Genomic DNA, 20052 nt, shown 5'->3' on the forward strand with positions numbered 1-20052 from the left:
GGCTAAAGGCCCTAAGATAGGCATTGAATGGTTGATGTTGTTGAATGATTGAGATATATGATGTGGTCATATATGTGATGATGATTAATGATGCCTTGATGGTATGATGTATGAGAAATATGCATGTTGTGATATATGCTTGATGATTGGTTATGGTTGAATTGTGGGTTGAACCATGCTGATGGTGAGTATGATATTGATTGTGTACAATGATGATTTATTGGAATTGGTGTTGTTGAGAATTGGCATGAGTAAGAGTATATGATATGTCAATATATTTGAGTTTGAGCCACTTGGGTGAAGTGGGTTAGAATGATGAGATAGTGATTTTGTATATTGTGGTAAAGTGTCAATGTGTGAGTTGAGGAGGCTTGATGTTGAAATTGATGTATTTTGATTGATTTCAAAGGAAAGGGATGAAAATGGCATGTTTTGATTGATTTTGAAAAGAGTTGGAAATGGCTTGTTTTGAAAATGGCACTGTGGTTTTTATGAAAAACATGGTTTTTGGGCATACTTTGGTGGAACATAACTTGGACTACAGATCTCTGTTTTGTGCCAAATCTATTTAGAAATGAAATTGGATCCGGGATGTCCATGCCGTTCGAAGAACGGGTGAAAAACGATTTAAAATGAGGAAGTTATGTCCGTTGGAAGATTGGGGTTTAAATCTGTGAATTCTGCAGCTTTTAACTTAGAAAAAATTTTAGCAGAATAACATCTTGCGCGTATGCGCCGATCTTCCAGAGAGCGCCATCCACGCGTGCGCGTGATGTGCGCGGGCGCGCCGATGGTGCTGCACCTAATGCCCAGCCATTTTCCAGAGAGTTATGCCAGAAATGTGCTAGTGTTGTGCCTGGGGCACGAGAACACCCACGCGTACGCGTGGTTGACGCTTACGCGTCGATTGGCAAATTTTTAATCCACGCGTTAGCGTGCATGACGCTTGCGCGTCGATGAGTTTTTGAGGCCATCCACGCGTGCGCGTGGAGTGCGCGTACGCGTGGACCTGTTTTCATCCCAAAGTTGATTTTTGAGTTTTAAAAGCCAAATCTCATACTTCTAAGCCTCCGATCTCACCACTTATATCTTAAATCATTATGATATGCCTAGCTATGAGAGAAGGAGCTAGTGGATGTGGTAACTTGCGAGTGAAGCAAGGGAAAATGAATAATCAATGAGGATTATTGATGATTATGTGAGATGTGGAGGATGGTGGTGGAAGTGCTTGTTATGCCATTGGCCGAAGGGCCGTAATTGTTTATGTATTGGCTGGTTCTGGATTGAACCGTGAGCCGGAATAGCTGTGTATGCTATGAATATTGGCTGGTTCTGGATTGAACCGTGAGCCGGAATAGCTGTGTATGCTATGAATATTGGCTGGTTATGGATTTAACCGTGAGCCGGATGGCTGATATGGATGTTGATCCATGGATGAGAATTCATGCATGTTTATGCTGAATTATTGATGATTGTGATTTGCACTTCCACTATCGGAGATACGAGTTTCCCTGGGTAGTAGCAGTGGCTAGCCACCACGTGCTCTAGGTTGAGACTTGATACTCTGTTGACCCTATGTCATAAGTGTGGCCGGGCACTGTGAAAGACCCGGATGAGCTCGCCCCCGTAAATATTCACCAGTGAGGGTGATGAATATAGATCATGATTATGATCAAGTTTATGACGAGTATAACTCGAGTTGGGGATGCGTGACAGAGGGACAGTCCAATGGTTAGCGACCAGGACTTGTCGGGTTGGCTCTATAACCGACAAGATGATATCATCAGCCACTAGGGACAGGCATTCATCATATGCATACTATATGAATTGTTTGAGATTGCCTATTTGACTGCATATTACTTGCTAATTGTCTAAATGCCTTACTTGTTCCTAATTGTATATTTCTTGCTTGGTATAATTGTGTTTGCTATATTATACTCCTGCTGGCGGTTGGGAGGTCTGAAGGAATTGGAAAGGGAAGTATTAGTTAGACTGAAGTATCTTTAGTCAGATGCCCTTTATGGTTTAGTTTGTTTATAAGCTTTGATATTATCTGGAGGAAGTTCTAGGATTGCCTTCGGCTTTCCTCCATTATTATGTATTATATATGTGGAAGCTGTTACCATGCTGGGGACCTCTGGTTCTCACCCATGCGGATTTTGTGGTTTTCAGATGCAGGACGTACGGTTTCCCGCTGAGGCACGCTGGAGACTTCTAGATTTGCGAAGATTCCTTGTTCTTGGGGTTTATGTTTTGGTTTATATGTTTTGCTTAAATACTTTTATCTCCATTAAATAATACAAACTGTGATGACTCCTCTTATGGGAGAATTTTGGAGAATAGGTTTTATGTATTTGTGTCCCTTTGGGTTTCCTTTGGGGTTTCCTTATTTTATCATATGTATATATTGTTATGCTCGGATCGGTTATCTTCGTAGTCGGATCTTGAGTCTTGATATTCCTGTTTTTGACACTCCTTTGTATATATATAATCACGCGTTGGTTATCCTTGTTCGTTACGTTATCGATCGGAGTGTTGCGCTTTGAGTTGCGATTGGTTTTTGTTTACCCCTTTTTCTACAAAGGCTCCTAGTTATAATCAATTATTCATACTACTATACGTACTAAATTTTTATTTTTAGAGGTCGTAATACCTTGCCATCTCTGAATTATGACTTAAGCATAAGTCTCTGTATGGTAGGGTGTTACATTTCTGGGTTCTTTCGTTATGTAGCTTATGTATATATGTACTTATTTTTCTCTCCAAGAAACTTGTTTATTTTGTTCCTCTTAGAGGTTCAAGGAGAGCTAGGGTTTTGCCTATGTATTTGGGATTTTTGGGATATGTATATATGTATGTAAATACTCTTCGGCCAGCCTTGGCTTCACGGGCTGAGTTAGGAGCTAGTTATTTTGTATCCTTGACTCTCTATTCTCATTTTCTGTCTATTTCTACTTATTATCTTTAGATTTCTTAGCACGCAAGTTATCTCGTTTGCTGAGCATTGCACTTTTACTTTGCATTTTTGTTTTACCTTTTTTTTCAAGGCTCCTAGTTAAATATCTCTTTCACTAATATATATATATATATATATATATATATATATATATATATATATTTACTTTTAGAGGTCGTAATACCTTACTATCTCAGTCTTATGACTTAAGCATAAAATTAAGTGTAGTAGGGTGTTACAATAAGCGAGTGCCCTATAACTTGAAGAGATGCTGGCAGAATTTGCTAACAAAGACTTTGTCCCTGTAGGAGACAATTGATTTTGGAAATTCATGCAACTTCACCACATTTAGAATAAAGGATTCAGCCACTGATTTACTGGTAAAATCCGATTTTAGTGGATTGAAATGAGCATATTTGGTTACGCGATCAATGACGACAATGATCACAGGAAAATCACATGAAACAGGCAAAGAGACAACAAAATCCATGAAGATATCCTCCCACACCTATGAAGGAATGGGCAATGATTTGAGCAGCCCTACTGGTGCTTTAGCCTCATGTTTAGCTTGTTGGTAAGTGCAGCAAGTGAGAATATAATGTCAAATGTCCCTTTGCATGTTAGGCAAATTAAATTGAGCACAAATTCGTTCTACTATTTTTGCAATCCCCGCATGGCCTTCCACCACACTATCATGATATTCATGAAGAATGAGCTTGATCAAGTGGCTATTTGGTAGAATAACCAAACGGTTCTTCCACAATAGTAACCCATTGTGACAAGTATAATTGGAATCCTCAATAGAATTAGAAGCACATTTCTGCATCAACTCAAAAAGAGTAGCATACTTCTCAATTGCAACTCGAAGGTGCTGCAAGAAGTCAACATGGGTGTAGACTAAGCACCAGAAAAACTTCTTGATAAAGTATTGACGTGGCGAAAATTGGCCGATTAAGAAATTAATATAAGAAGAACGTTGCAAGTACAGTTCTTAACCAGCAAAGATCCACTTATCAATTTAGAAGGGTTGTCACAAAATTAGAATAAAAATACTGGGAGTATGTATCCCAGGTCATCTTCCAACGAGTTGACAAACGAGTGCAGCTTATTGGTCAGAGGTTTTCCAAGAAATTTTTGAGTTTGAGAAACAGAAAAATAAATAAGAGAATTTATGTAATTCAAATAAAAATCTTGACCGGGAGAAGATTAATTGAAAGTTCTATCCTTGTTGGATTTTTTCCAAGTGTAATTCTAAAGGATTGTTGTTCTACTTTGTCATCCCTTAATTAATAAGGGAAAGTCAAGTAACTAACTAACCAACTATACCCTAAGTTCCTAATCCTCTCCTAAGGAAGGATTAGAGTTAGAGACTAGAATTGTTAGTCATTAACTATCCATTAGGATTATCACTTGAGTATTCCAACTAAAGGTTCTCCTTTTAATCAACTCCCAATCAAGTTAGGGAACTACTCCATTATCATGAATGTAAACTTCACAGAATTAAAAAGGAAATAAAAGGAAGACTGATGAGCGGATAATTTATACGCTTTTTGGCATTGTTTTTAGATAGTTTTTAGTAGGATCTAGCTATGTTTTAGTATATTTTTATTAGTTTTTAAGTAAAATTCATATTTCTGGACTTTACTATGAGTTTGTGTATTTTTCTATGATTTCAGGTATTTTCTGGCTGAAATTGAGGGACCTGAGCAAAAATCTGATTCAGAGGCTGAAAAAGGACTGCTGATACTGTTGGATTCTGACCTTCCTGCACTTGAGTGGAATTTTTGGAGCTACAGAAATTCAAATGATGCACTCTCAATTGCGATGGAAAGTAGACATCCAGGGCTTTCCAGCAATATATAATAGTTCATACTTTATCCGAGTTTAGACGACGCAAACTGGCGTTCAACGCCAGCTTTCTGCCCTATTCTGGCGTTAAACGCCAGAAACAAGTTGCAAGCTAGAGTCAAACGCCAGAAACAAGTTACAAACTGGCGTTTAACTCCAAGGAAGACCTCTACACGTGAAAACTTCAATGCTCAGCCCAAGCACACACCAAGTGGGCCCGGAAGTAGATTTCTGTATCATTTACTTGTTTCTGTAACCCTAGTAACTAGTTTTGTATAAATAGAACTTTTATTATTGTATTAGACATCTTGGATCTTTGGACGAGCTTTTAGAACATCTTTGGACCATTGTTCACGTTTTGGGAGGCTGGCCATTCGGCCATGCCTACCCTATTTTCACTTATGTATTTTCAACTGTAGAGTTTCTACACACCATAGATTAAGGTGTGGAGCTCTGCTGTTCCTCGAGTATTAATGCAAAGTATTACTATTTTCTATTCAATTCATACTTATTCTTATTCTAAGATATCTATTCGCACACAAGAACATGATGAATGTGATGATTACGTGACACTCATCACCATTCTTACTTATGAACGCGTGATTGACAACCACTTCCGTTCTACATGAAGACAAGCTTGAATGTATATCTCTTGGGTTTCTAATCAACGATTCAAATCGACTCCCCTCTGACAATGGGGCATCTGAATCTGAGATTAGAATCTTCATGGTATAGGCTAGAATCCATTGGCAGCATTCTTGATATCCAGAAAGTCTAAACCTTGTCTGTGGTATTTCGAGAAGGATCTGGGATGGGATGACTATGACGAGCTTCAAACTCGCGACTGTAGGGCGTGGTGACAGACACAAAAAGATAGTAAATCCTATTCCTACACGATCGAGAACCAACAGCTGATTAGCGATACGATATCTGTGCATGGTATTTTTCATCCGAGACGAGCACTCTGACAGGTGATTAGCCATACAGAAACCGTAGAGGACCATTTTCACTAAGAGAACAGAAAGTAGCCATTGACAATGGTGACACCCAACATATAGCTTGCAATGGAAAGGAGTATGAAGGATTAGATGAAGGCAGTAGGAAAGCAGAGATTCAGAAGGAACAACGCATCTCCATACGCTTATCTGAAATTCACACCAATGAATTACAAAAGTATCTATATCTTTATTTTATGTTTTATTTATCTTTTAATTATTAAAACTCCATAAACCATTTAAATCCACCTGACTGAGATTTACAAGGTGACCATACCTTGCTTCAAGCTGACAATCTCCGTGGGATCGACCCTTACTCACGTAAGGTTTATTACTTGGACGACCCAGTGCACTTGCTGGTTAGTTGTGCGAAGTTGTGAAAAAGAGTTTAGATTACAATTGTGCGTACCAAGTTGTTGGCGCCATTGTGTATCACAATTTTGTGCACTAAAGACATGATAGACAATAATCAAAAAGATCAATTAAAAATAAAAATGGTTATTGTATTAATAAATTCTAAAAATAATCCAATTGTAACTCTGACCAAGGATTAAGGATATGAAAGTGTAAGGGACAAGAGAAACAAACTAAAATGATGTGGCAGAGGTAACAACTCTTCTTAATATCCAAATCAAAAGCAACTAGCAAATAAAAATTCTAAGAACTATGAATGTGAAGAAAAACCTAGAGGAGGAGTAAAAATTAGATCTAAAAACTAAAAACTATCCTAATGAGAATCTCTCTTGAGTCTCTGCATGTTCCTTAGCTCTAGTCTGTATTTCTAGGCCGAAAACTGGGTCAAAATTCGGCCCAAAATTACCCCCAGCAATTTCTGTTAATTCTGCAGATCGCGCATGTCACGCATATGCGTCGTTCACGCGTGCGCGACATTCAGCATTTTCCTTGCCACGCGTACGCATTGTCCATGTGTTCGCGTCATTCGTGCAGATTCTAATCTACGCGTTCGCGTCAGGCACGCGAACGCGTTACTGCGATTTTCTCCATTTCACGCGGTCGCGTGAGCCATGCGTCCGCGTCAGTGTTCGCTAGTCATCTCCTTGGTTTCTTGTGTTCCTTCCATTTTTTGCAAGCTTCCTCTCCATTCTCTAAGCCATTCCTGCCTTATGAAACCTGAAACGCTTAACACACGGATAACGGCATCGAATGGTATAAAGGAGAATTAAAATACACAATAAAAAGATCTATAGGAAGCAAGTTTTCAACCATAGAATAAATTTGGGAAGGAATTGTAATATCATGCTAATCATATGAATAAGTGGGTAAAGACTTGATAAAATCACTCAATTAAACACAATATAAATCATAAAATAATGGTTCATCAAGCATCCGCGCGTTCTCGGTACTGGCCTTGTATTGAATTTTAAAATCATAACCAAGGAGTTTGTGAAGCCATTTATGTTGTTCAGGTGTGTGCAAATCCTGCTCCAAAAGAGATCTCAAACTCTTGTGATCTGTTCGAATAATAAATTTTTTGCCCAAGAGATAGTGTCGAAACTTAGCAATTGCTTTAGTTATTGCATAAAAATCGAATAATATAGGCGGATTGCTTCTCTAAGGTAGGAGGAAGTTTCTTCTAAAAATAAGCTATAGGATGGCGCTACTGAATCAGAATAGCACCAATACCCGTACCTGACGCATTAGTCTCTACTTCAAATGGAAGGTTAAAATCAGGAAGTGCTAGCACTGTTTAGTGGAAATCGCTTGCTGTAATTGATGGAATGCAAACGTAGCTTAATCAGAGCAAACAAAACGTCCTCTTTCAACAAATTAGTAAGAGGAGAAGCTAAGGTTGCATAACCTTTAATGAAGCGGTAATAATACCCCGTGAGGCCTAAAAAGGCACGAAGCTGATTAACACTACTAGGTTGACACCAATCTTGAATTGTTTGCACTTTGGCCGATTCCATGAGAACACTACCACCTATAATCGTGTAACCTAAGTATTCCACATCACTAGTTTCAAAAAGGCATTTAGAGAGCTTGGCGAAGAGAGTCTTCTGTCTTAGCAACTTCAATACCAATTCTAAATGCTCAAGATGACTATCAAAAGAACTGTTGTACACCAATCTGTCGTCAAAGAACACCAACACAAACTTACATAAGTATAGTTTGAAGACATCATTCATAAGGCTCCAGAAAGTAGCAGGGGGTATTAGTGAGGCCAAAAGGCATTACCAGTCATTCGTACAAGCCATGATGAGTATAAAAGGCTATTTTAAAACGATCCTCAGGCTTAACCAAAATCTGATGGTAGCCGGATCGTAAATCCAACATAGAAAAGACATGGACCTAAACAATTCATTCAATAACTCCTCAATAGTTGGGATAGGAAAACTATCATTAATAGTGACACTGTTCAATGCTCTATAATCATTACAAAATCGCCATGTTCCATCTTATTTTTTAACCAAGAGGACTGGTGATGAGAAGAGACTCTTGCTGGGTTGGATTATCCCTTCTTGTAACATGGCTTGCACCATCGATTCAATTTACGATTTTAAGCTATGGGGATACTGATAAGGATGAGTCTTCACAGCTTCAGCCCCAGCCACAAATGGAATGCTATGATCCTGAGTGCGTTGTGGAGGAAGATGTGATGGCATGGCAAAAACAACGACGTACTTACACAATAGGGAAGCCAAAGCAGGGTCTAAAGAAGCAAGAAGTGGTAAGCTGTGCTGTAAGGTATCAACTGGTATTTGATGTTCCAGAGTGAAGGCTTTGACAATTTCATGTGTAAGGACCAACAATTGTATTAGCAATTTTTCCTTCTACTATCAGAATATTGAAATCACCAACAATCACCTTAATTCCTAGAGCAGGTTTGATAGGAAGATTCAAAAACTTAGCGATGCGTGGTTGGATAAAGCTATCAGAGCTACCACCATCAATTAAGGCCTGCACCTCTAAACCATTTATGGAAACTTTGACATGAATGAGAGACGGTCCCGGAGTACCATGCATCGCATTACAGGACAAATAGTGGTCCAGCACCTGACATTCCAAGGACTCAAGTGTGCTATTCGGTAAAACCGGTTATGCAAGCTCATAAACAGGGGCCATATTCTCATCCAATTCTAATTGTAGCAACATGAATTGACAATTTGTATAGTGGCGGCTGGCAGAGAACTGTTCGTCACACCAATAACAAAGACCCTTCTCCTATTTACTCTGAATCTCAGTAGAGGTCAACCTCTGAACTAGGTTTTTGAGTGGTGGAATAGGAGAGCATTGTGATGGTGTCAGAAGTAATGCGAGAAGAGTTGTGGTTCAGAGGGCGTGGGGATAGAGAAGAATTGGGAGTTGTGAATTCTGGTTTGTGAGCAGTAGGGGCATATGTGGTTCTTGGCAAATAAGTCAATTTTTCTTCATAGAGTCTAGCTAAGGACAACGTCCTCATCAAAAATGGAGGACATTGAGCTTTAACCTCCCTCTATACCTCAGGTTTCAGTCCACTAACAAAACAGTTTCGAAGTGCCTCAAGAGGATCAATGTGAGTACAATTTGCCAAAGCGACAAATTCTGAATAATACACGCTTACCGTGCCACCTTGCTTCAGGTTGAATAATAATCCTCGTGGTGACTCAAACAGTGACGGGCCGAATTCGAGCTCAATCGCCCGCTTCACTTGGTTCCATGAGCAAAACTGAGCAAAACGTTAGGACATTTGAAATCAAGGAATGGTAGCAGCAGTCATATGAATCGCAGCAATTCCGATTTGTTCTTCTTCAGGAACTCAAAAAAATTTGAAGTACTAGTCCATTGAAAAATTTCACCCTAAAGCATTAGTACTATTGAATGGCAAATCAAAATTCACCCGATAAAGTTACAAAGATGAACGATGCTACAGAATAACGCCTGAGTTCGAACCATGGGAGAGCTTAGGTATCTCAGATCGATGCCTGTGCTGGTCCTGAAAGATTTGTGTAAGAGAATCCTGGATGCCGTCAATTTTGAGATTAGTGGCTTTGGAAGCACGAGTGCGTTCAGACCTATTCTCCTCCGTGATAGATTCAAACATTTGGAATAGCTTTTTAATGTCAGCCTCCATGCCTTTCATCCGCATGTTGTCAGCTACGGCCATGGTGATAAAAGCACCAATTGATAGGGTGGAGTTTAGAGATAATAAGAATAGAAAGAAATGTGGTATGTATTTATGTTTAATTGAAGAAATTTACAAGTAATTGGTAAGTGAAGAGCATATATGAGAGTTGTAAGTAGAAATGGAGAAACAAAAGGGAATAGTGCCGCAAAATGATGCAGACGGATATAGTAATTCCTTAACTACTCCAAGCATTAACAGTACTTGAAGAATTGAAAAAGAACAAGAGATGAGAAAGGGAACAGAGGGAAAAAGAATAAGGGAGCAGAAAAGAAGGGAAAAAGAACAACACAAGGAGGAGGCAAATGTACCAACAATCCTAAAGATCATAACAAACTAGCCTCTTGTTATTAATTCTCTCTCTAGTGCTCCTTCTTGGGCCCGTATCATGCGGATTGAGTGCCAACTGTCCTTATGTTGTAACAATATTTCCTTCCGAGGTTGTAAGTTTTTCAATTATGTACTCTTCCTCATTCATGTACCTAACAGGGTGGAAGTGAGTCGGATTATTTGATGGAGTTCGTTGTTCGACTTATTTTAGATTCAGTTTAATTCCGTTGTTTTATTAAATAGGTTAAACTTAGATTTTTTTTAAAAATTTATTAGTTAAAAGGTCGGGTCATATAGACTTTGAAAAAAAAACCTATGAGTTGGACCAACTCGTCAAAATATCTTTTTGTAAAAATAAATTATTCCTAATTTCAGTTATAGTTAACACAAAACAAATTAGTAAAAAAATCAATAATTAAGGACTAGTTAAAAAAGTCTATAAAATTTGTTGGGTTGACTCGTCAAAATATTTTTTTATAAAAATGAATTATTCTTGGTTTTATTTATATTAAACACAAAACAAATCAAAACAAAAAAAGAATCAATAATCAAGACTAGTTAAGATTGTAGTATTTTTGTCAAAAGAAAAAAATTTATGAATTGTAAATATGGTTATGATATGTAACTAATGATTAATATATAAACGAATTATGCTTTACAAATTATAAATTATACATTTTAAAATGCATTTAATGTCAATTTAAATTTTTAGGTATATTCTTTTGAGCTTTAATTCTTGAAATAGGTGTTTCAAATATGCTCATAGTCTTGTCGGATTTTAAATTGGCCAGACTCAAACATTAAAAAAAAGCTATGAAAAATAACAATTTAGACTTGAGTCATTTATTTATAACATGGGTCAGACTCGTCAAAGTCGAAGCTCGATTCAATTCAAAGCATTTCTACCCCTAATTATAAGTAACGGAGATGTCATTAGTTATTTATTTGATAAATGTTAGTGTATATATAATTAGAGGTAAAGTACTAAATTGGTCCTTTCGTTTGGGCATAATCATGTTTTGATCCTTAAGGTGTAAAATGTCCTATTTAAATTCAAAAAATTTCATTTAGCTTCAATGTAGTCTCACTGTGAGGTCAAATTTAAAAAATTAACGGAATGTCCTACATAATGGCAGTACAAGAACAGGAAGATCGATAATCTAGAGAACAAATACAAATTCCGAAGGCACAAAATCAACCGTAGATGCATCAATATATTTATTTATTATTTTTCTTACTATTTAAATGAAATATTTTTTGTAGAACTAAGGAGAATAATAAATAAATGTATTGATGCATTCACAATTGATTTTGTGCCTCTGGAGCTTGTACTTGTTCTCCAGATTATCGATCTTATTCTTATACTGCTGTCATATAGGACATTCCATTAATTATTTAATTTTGACCTCATGGTGGGACTACATTAAATCTAAATTAAACTTTTTTAAATTTAAATAGAATATTTTAAACTTTAAAGACCAAAACAGAATTACGCCCAAACGTAAGAGATCAATTTAATACTTTATCCTATAATTAATTAGTCAAATAATATAGTATTAGAAAAGCAAATTTTTTTAATCAATATTAATTAATTTTTATAAAAAGTTATTTTATTTATTTTAAATTTAAATTATAAATCATAAATTTTTAATTTTAATATAAAAGTTAAATTATAAATTTAAATTTTAAATTAAAATTAACCTATATTAATTAATTAAAAATTATTTTTTTTAGTTTCTCAGTCAAATAATATAAAGATGATTCAATACCCACGAACTATATGGATTAAAGAAAAATATTCCGAACAAATGCAAGAATGATATTATAAGTGAACATATATTGAAGTGCACATATAGGCAGACTCACACACACGATGTTAGGCTAATAATGGTGATTTTTTAAATTATGAACTATTGAGATATCAATCTCAAACGTAGTATTATTTGATTTGAAATATAGAAATTGAATTTTTTAACTTTTAAAAATATTAAAATTGAACTCTCCGATTTGTAAGATACTAAAATTGGACTTTTTGAAATGGATTTTTCAAATTATGAAATTAGACTTTTTAATTTTTTTTTAAATTTAAAATTTTTAAGATACAAAAATCGAGCTCTCTAATTTTAATTTTTTATAATTTTAAAAATATTAAAAATTATAATATTAAGATATATCACTCATCGATTTTACCTTCATAAATAAAAAAATTAGCTACAAGATATACCTAATATAATTATTCTCCACATATAAGTCATTTTACCATATAAGTTCATTCAAGTTATTTTACTCTAATTTACCCTCACGCGTACGGCTTAAACACGTGTATTCCACGCCCCCTCTTAATTTAATAGATTTTTCAATCAACGGGCGAATATATAACTTCGTTTTTCGAAAGGATTTCGTTTTCTTTTTTCAAATTTCATTTGCATTTTTCTTCCTTCGTTTTCATGAGTTCTCTTTCGTTGTTTTTGTGTGTTTCTCCCTACGTTCTTTTTCTTCGTTTTTTTATTTACTTTGTTCTATATGTTCATTTTTGAAATCAAGCTCCGAAATTGTTTGAAGATAATGAATGATTCAAATTTAGATTGTCAGCTGAACCAGAGCAAAGTAGATTATTGTTTTGAATCCAATGAAGTGCCTGAAGTGTGGTTCAATTCTAGTTAATATTTTCGTTAGTAGTTTATAATTATCCAGGTGAATAATGTTAACCTTGCCTGTAAAAATTGTTGTTCATTGTTGACTGTTTGAATTAAATGTAATATAGTTGTTCTGATGAATCTGTTCATTGCTATCCATTTTATATAAGATTTTTCAGGGTACATCAGACATATTTTGGTGTAATAGGGGAGCTTTTCGGTGTATTTACAGGTTCTGACTTTTTCAATTGAACGAGGGTGAATTGTATTATTATTTTGAATTGAATCAAGTAGTAAGGTGTGGTTTGAATCTAGACAATGTAGTTTGTTTATAGTTTAAAATTTTATAGTTGAAATGTTTTAGTTTCTGTTTAATGTTGATTCTATAGTTGTTGTTGTATTCTACAGTTTATCCTAGCTTTAATATGGTGTATTGTGGAATATTTTGGGTATATTTTGTAATTTCTGTGCGATGTTGATGAGCAGTTTGTTCTAAAGGTTGGGATGACTTTAACACGCTTGAAAATGCTGCGAAATTCTACAATTATTTGAAAGTTGCAGATTTTTCAACAAGAGTGTGAAGCACAAATAAGAAGGAAAATGATACTAAGAACCAATTGATTACATGTAGTAGAGAGGGAAAATGGAAATAAAAAATATCTCCAACCGAGAAGACAAATCCCTAAGTAGGATTAAATTGTCCTGTAAGAATTTATATACACGTATTGAAGGACATTAGTGTTTGGATCATTTCGAAAGTCATGTTGCATCATTCACACCCCTGCTATGCAAATCAGGCAGATATGCTTAAATAGCACAGGAAACTAAACATGTCCGTGTGTCGTACAATAGAGAATAACGAGGAAGCCGGAATCAGACCAAGCAAAACATACCAATCATTTGTTGCAAAACATCAGTTCAGAGATTCAGTAGCATAGGATAGATTTTGGGGTGTAGAGTGACACTGTTTCGGTGTATCGATGAACATTTTTTGGTGTATTCTGCATGCTCTTATTTTTGACATTTTTTTTATATATTTTGAGATGCTGCTATTTGTGTTGGAAATTAGTATCTTGAACTATTTGAAAGGATTTGCTTGTTTTAAATTTATAATACATATACAATTCAATTCTAAGGAGGGTAACAATTCAAATTTCTGAATTGCCATAACTTCTTGTTAGATTTTGAAGAGAAATATGTAAGCATGCAATTCTAGTGTATTCCGGGTACTTTTCGGTGTATTATAAAAGAAATTTGGTGTATTAGTATATTTGATCTTGTTTTTCTTTATTTTTTTGAACCTGTAATTATCAGTTTTTGAATACAGCACAGACAGTTTCACAGAAGTTTATTTATGCAAACAAAATTTATAATAAGGTTGGATTAAATATTCATAAACTATACAAAAAGTATGTCTTTAAACTAATCACAAACTACACAACATTTAAACACAGTAAAACAAATCACTGTCAATATCATTTGAATCTAATTGACAATATGGACTCAACAATGCTACAGATGGCTTGGACAATCTGATTGCTTTGCTTTTCTAAATGGCTCTATCTCTTAGTTGATTCATCTCATCAAACAGAATCCGCAAAGCATAATCAACTCTGAAATGGTCCACCTCTGCCTATAGTTTAAAGAAATTTCTTTTACTAAACTTCGTTAATTTAGTAAAGTAATATAGAGTTATATATTTTTAAATATAATTACCTGGGTCCAATTCTCTCAGTCATATTTTCCCTTTTTAATATTTTTCGGTTCGATTATTTCGAGCCATTTCATTACATAAACCGCTCAATTGAAGCTAAAAACAAAAATATTATATAAAATAACACCAGAAATACAGGACAATACTCTGTTTCTAGTTACACCAGTTATAGGACAACAGCACCAGTTACACTCGAATTCGATTGATATACACCCAAATATCAACCACATACACCCAAATACCAGTCACATAGAACTCTATTATTTTTTGGATTACATGACATTATATGAATTCAAAATGATATTCAAGTCAACCAAACATGTATAAAATGATACCAGAAGCACAAGTACAAATTCAAGAACAACAGCACCAATTATAGTCGAATTTACTTGAAATACAACGAAAGTTTCTATTTATACAAATTCAGTTCCAAACATGCAAACATGCACAAAAACACATTAAAATATATGTTAAACTATTCGCGAAATAGAACGTAAAATAGTAATCACCGATTGAACAGTTTGACGAGAACAGTAATACCTATTTTCAATCAAGATACATAATGAATTTACTTAATAAATAGAAATACGATGACATAGTGTTACGCGTTCGAAATGAGAAGAGAAAAGTGAAAAACCTCGACGTTTAGTAAAACAATACCTTGAATAATCTTTCTTCTTTTATTTTTTTGTTTTTTTATAGAGATTTTAAAGTTTTTTTTGTTGATGTTCTCGAGTGTTGGCGATGATTTTGACAGTTTTTTGAAAAATTTCGAATGTGGTTTAAATCTTTAGGGTTATGGTTTTGATCGAGAAAAAAGAAAAACCGTCTTTCATAATAATAAATGAGCGCGCTATTAAAACTGTTGAGTTAGTACGTGTTTACATACTCATATAAGTAAGGAATTTTTTTATTGGACTTAGCGTAACTTATATAATTTATAAACCAAAAAAATTTGTATGTATAGCCGTTCTTAATCAAATATCCTTAAAAAATCTTTTGTCTCTTGAAAATTTCATTGGACATGCACTAGGGTTAAATTTTCCTAAAATGCCCAAACATTATTAATGTGATTGCAAATTCAATTTGGTACTTCTCATTATAAGGGCGTATTAGACTAAATGGTGATGACCTTATGTCCTATCATATAGCCATTAACAATTAACCACCCCAACTAAAATGAGTGGACCAAAATTTAGAAGCCTTTACACATTTACACCTTTTTGTATAAAACTTTTCGCAAAGAAAAATGTTATTTATAGAGAAAAAAAATTCAAAGACCAGCAACTTTTATTTATATTAATTAACATTTTTTTGCCAGCAGTTTAATATTTTTAGTGCAGTAATTTAATACTATACTTTTAACTAATACTTTTAAATATTATTAATTAATTGATTATTAACAATAATAAATTATGTTGGCTCTGTAGCGCTGTTGATTTATAGGAATATAAAAATATTAGATACTATTGTATATTAAGAGTAATGTGATGTGTATTACCTTCGTGTATACTGTCATATATCTTTTATTTTTAGTATAAAAATAATAAATAAGAAGTGAAAAAAAATAAAAAAATTATTTTTTATATCATAAAAATTACAAAAAACAATAAATAGAAAGAATGATTCAAATATCATTTCTCTTATATTGAATTGCATCTTATTTGTTATATAAGAATTTGGTAGAATGACAAGTAAATTTTGTCATAAAAGTTTTTGTCTTTAAGACCGTGTTTATTTATAAGTATAAAATATTGAAACAAAAATAAAAATTAAAACATATATATAAAATTATATTTGACAAATAAGGTATAGACACAAATATTGTGTCTAACTAAAAAAACTGAATAAATTTATTTTGTATTTTTTTATATAGACACTAATAAAGAATATAACTTATTTTTTATTTTATTTTTATCATTCCTATTAATTTTTTATAATTATATCTTTTATTATTACTTTTTTTTTCTAAAACTTTTGTATGAAAAAAGTTAGTAAATTAAACTTTTATATCTTGTTCTTTTTTATATTTAGTTTATCATTAAACAAAATATAAAAATATTAATTATCATAGCTCTATAATTGTATTTTATTTTGAGTAAATCATTCTTATAAACCATTTGCAAACTAAATTTATGTGTATCTCTTAAATAAAAAAGGCTACGTGCATGTCTCAGTTTACATTTCTATATAAATCAAATTTAATGAATTCGAATTAGGGTAAATCGTAGTAAATCGAATCTATAGGATTCGAATTACTTGAAATTGTGATTCACATGTGAATCAAATTCAAAGAATATGAATTATGACCTCCCATACTAAATTAACACTATAAAATTTGATTTATATAGTCCATGCTAAATCGAAGCAACAAGGTTTGATTTATACTCAGTTAGTAAATCGAATCCGTTGAAGCCGATTTACAGTGATATGTAGCTTATGGTAAAATCGAAGCCACTAGCTTCAATTTACTATGTATCATACTATATGCTTAAATCAAACGCAATTAATTCGATTCATAGAGTCCTAACGTATAAAAATACGAGCTCAACATGAATTCTTTTACCATAGTGAGATTCACAATGGCTAGTGACGAGAGTTTTTTAGTTCTGGTGCACCATGGAGGGTCCATTAAGAAGAAAACACGATCATGAATTCAATTTACTAATAAGGACCAACTGAGTGTTATTCTCAAACCTTCGACAAGTTTCACTGAGTTTCAGAATACTATACTTCAGAGACTAGGTCTGCATGGTGTGAAACGGGTGGATCGGAGAAGTTATTCTATAGAATTCTAATTTCCATGTTAAGCGATGATGTGAAGTACGATTCATTCACTATGAGCAATGACGAAGATATGCAAGTTTTGTTCCATTATCGTCGTCAGTTTCTCGAGGTGAGGACTCCAGAGCTGTTCGTAAAGCTTATGGATGTGGTATCTAGTTTTTTGGAGGTTCAAACCAGAATCCTCAATCTTTAGGACATCCAGCCTGCTCTAGTTCCATGCTTGTTGGTGCCTCATTAACTGTGACGGTGATTGTACCTGAGGTAGTTTTAGTTGCTTCTCCGTCCTTTGCAGCTAATCTAAACAGTAGTGGTGATGCAGGAGTTGGTGAGACTGGGCAATTGGGGGAGGTTGCGATTGCCATGCCCAGTACTCCTGTTATGGTCCCTGTTTTAGGAGAGGGTGGAGTACCAGATGGGATTGAGGATGCACTACATGATGATGATGTGGAGCCCGCCACAATAGCTGATGATAGTGACGACGATATACCACGGACCACTCCAGTTGTGGGTGGCAGAGCATCTAGTTCAGGAACTCATTAGTACCCCCCTACACTTCTCAACTTTGCATTTGGATTCCGTGGCACAACAGAGGGATCCAGGAGTACCTTTTGTTTCAGGACTAGAGATACACAAAATACAAAAATTGTATCTGAATTTCAAGTTGGTCAGCAGTTTCAAGATAAAGAGGAGGTCGTGTTAAGTGTAAAGACTTATAGCATCCGCTATGGGGTTGAGTACAAGGTGTTGGAATCTGATAATCGCAAGTACTTTGGCAAGTGCAAGGAGTTCGGCAACGGGTGCACATGGCTCATTCGGGTTAGCCTCCGCCAGTGCAGAGGTATTTGGGTGGTGAAATGGTACAATGATACTCACACTTGCCTAGCCACATCGATAACTAGTTATCTCAGGATGCTTGATTATCATGTCATATCGGCCTTCATATTGCCCATGATTAGAGCTGATGTTACTGTCTCGATCAAGGTACTGCAGAATGCCACGGAGGCACACTTACAGGAGGGTTTGGATGGCTAAACAGAAGGTCATGACACAGATTTACAGAGATTGGAAAGAGTCATACAATGACTTACCAGGATGGGTACTAGGTGTGCAAGTTATAATGCCAGGTAGTGTCATGGTTTTGAGGATGAGTCCTGTGCGGGTTGGTGGGCAAGTGGATGAGTCTTCAGCTTATTTCCATCCACTTTTCTGGACATTCCCACCGTGTATCAAGGCCTTTTGTCATTGCAAGCCGTTGGTCAATGTCAACGGGACCCACCTATATGAAAAATACGGTGCTACACTGCTTGTCGCGATTTCTCAGGACAGTAACTCCAATATCATTCATATTGCATTCGCACTTGTAGAGGGTGAGAATGCTAAGTCGTGGTCATTCTTTTTATCTCACCTTCGGTAGTATGTGACACCTCAACCAGGTATTCTAGTCATATCAGATAGACGCAACAGGATAAAGACTGCTTTGGAGGCTCCTGATGGTGGTTGGCTTCCGCCTAATGCATATCAGGCTTTTCGTATCCATCACGTGGCAGTGAATTTTGCCCTGACTTTCAAGGATAAGGATGCACGGAGGTTATTAGTGAATGCTACTTATGCCAAGACCGAGGTCGAGTTTCACTACTGGTTTGACATTCTCCGATCTGAAGATCCTGCAATGTGTGACTGGACTAATCAGATTGACTCTGCACATTGGACTCAGCATCGGGACGAGGGTCAAAAATTCGGACATATGACTACGAATATTTTCGAGTGTGTGAGCTCCAGACTAAAGGGTGTGGGGAACCTTCCATTGTGTGCATTGGTGAAGGCCGCTTATGGGAGATTCGCCGAGGTATTTGTTCGGAAAGGAAGAGAGGCCGAGGCACAGTTAGGAACTGAAAAGCAGTTTAGTCAGCATCTGATGAAGGCAATCGAGGCTAACTTGAAGGCCTCAAGGTGTTTCACCGTGACTTTGTATGACAGGGACAACTCTGAGTTTACTGTGGATGAGACCACTCTGACCGGGACATTTTCACTTGCCTCTTACAGAGTTTTCTCACAGACCAGATATCTAATTGCGGCTATTTCCAGGCACATCATTATCTATGTCGCCATGCCTTAGTGTGTTATGCATATGCACGCCTGAATTGGTCCACCTATGTCCACAAGGTGTATCACCTTAGCTTCGTGCTTGATGTCTATCGAATGGGATTCACACCTCCAATCCTAGAGGGGTTTTGGCCACCATATGATGGTCCGACTGTCATACCTTATCCGGCTAAGAGACGTGCGTCTGAAGGGCATCCCAAGACCACTAGGATTCGGATTACCATGGACGAGTGTGACCCAAACAGACCCAAGAAATGTGAGCTTTGCAGACAGTTTAGCCACCTCTACCATAGTGGCCCACAGAACCACCTAAACTACTACCACCTCCGTTACCACCGTCATACCCTCCACCACCGTCACCACCTCTACCACTGGTGCACGAAAATTGCAAACACACTTTTTGCAATACGCACAACTAACCAGCAAGTGTACTGGGTCGTCCAAGTAATACCTTACGTGAGTAAGGGTCGAATCCCACGGAAATTGTTGGTTTGAAGCAAGCTATGGTTATCTTATTATTCTTAGTCAGGATACCAACAACAATATTTTTTTAGTTCAAT

The 20052-nt window shown here is 35.7% G+C and overlaps 1 protein-coding gene across 1 annotated transcript; it reads right to left on the bottom strand.

Annotated features, from left to right (window-relative positions):
• Positions 1-7487: 7487 nt before the first annotated feature.
• Positions 7488-8208, bottom strand: LOC140175177 (uncharacterized mitochondrial protein AtMg00860-like). Its single transcript, XM_072202115.1, has 2 exons — positions 8198-8208; positions 7488-7887 (listed from the first exon to the last, which is right to left on the bottom strand). The coding sequence occupies exons 1-2, from the start codon at positions 8206-8208 to the stop codon at positions 7488-7490; spliced, it is 411 nt and encodes a 136-aa protein (XP_072058216.1).
• Between the last annotated feature and the right edge of the window lie 11844 nt (positions 8209-20052).

This window comes from Arachis hypogaea, chromosome 9 (genome assembly GCF_003086295.3).
Source record: "Arachis hypogaea cultivar Tifrunner chromosome 9, arahy.Tifrunner.gnm2.J5K5, whole genome shotgun sequence".
NCBI lineage: Eukaryota > Viridiplantae > Streptophyta > Magnoliopsida > Fabales > Fabaceae > Arachis > Arachis hypogaea.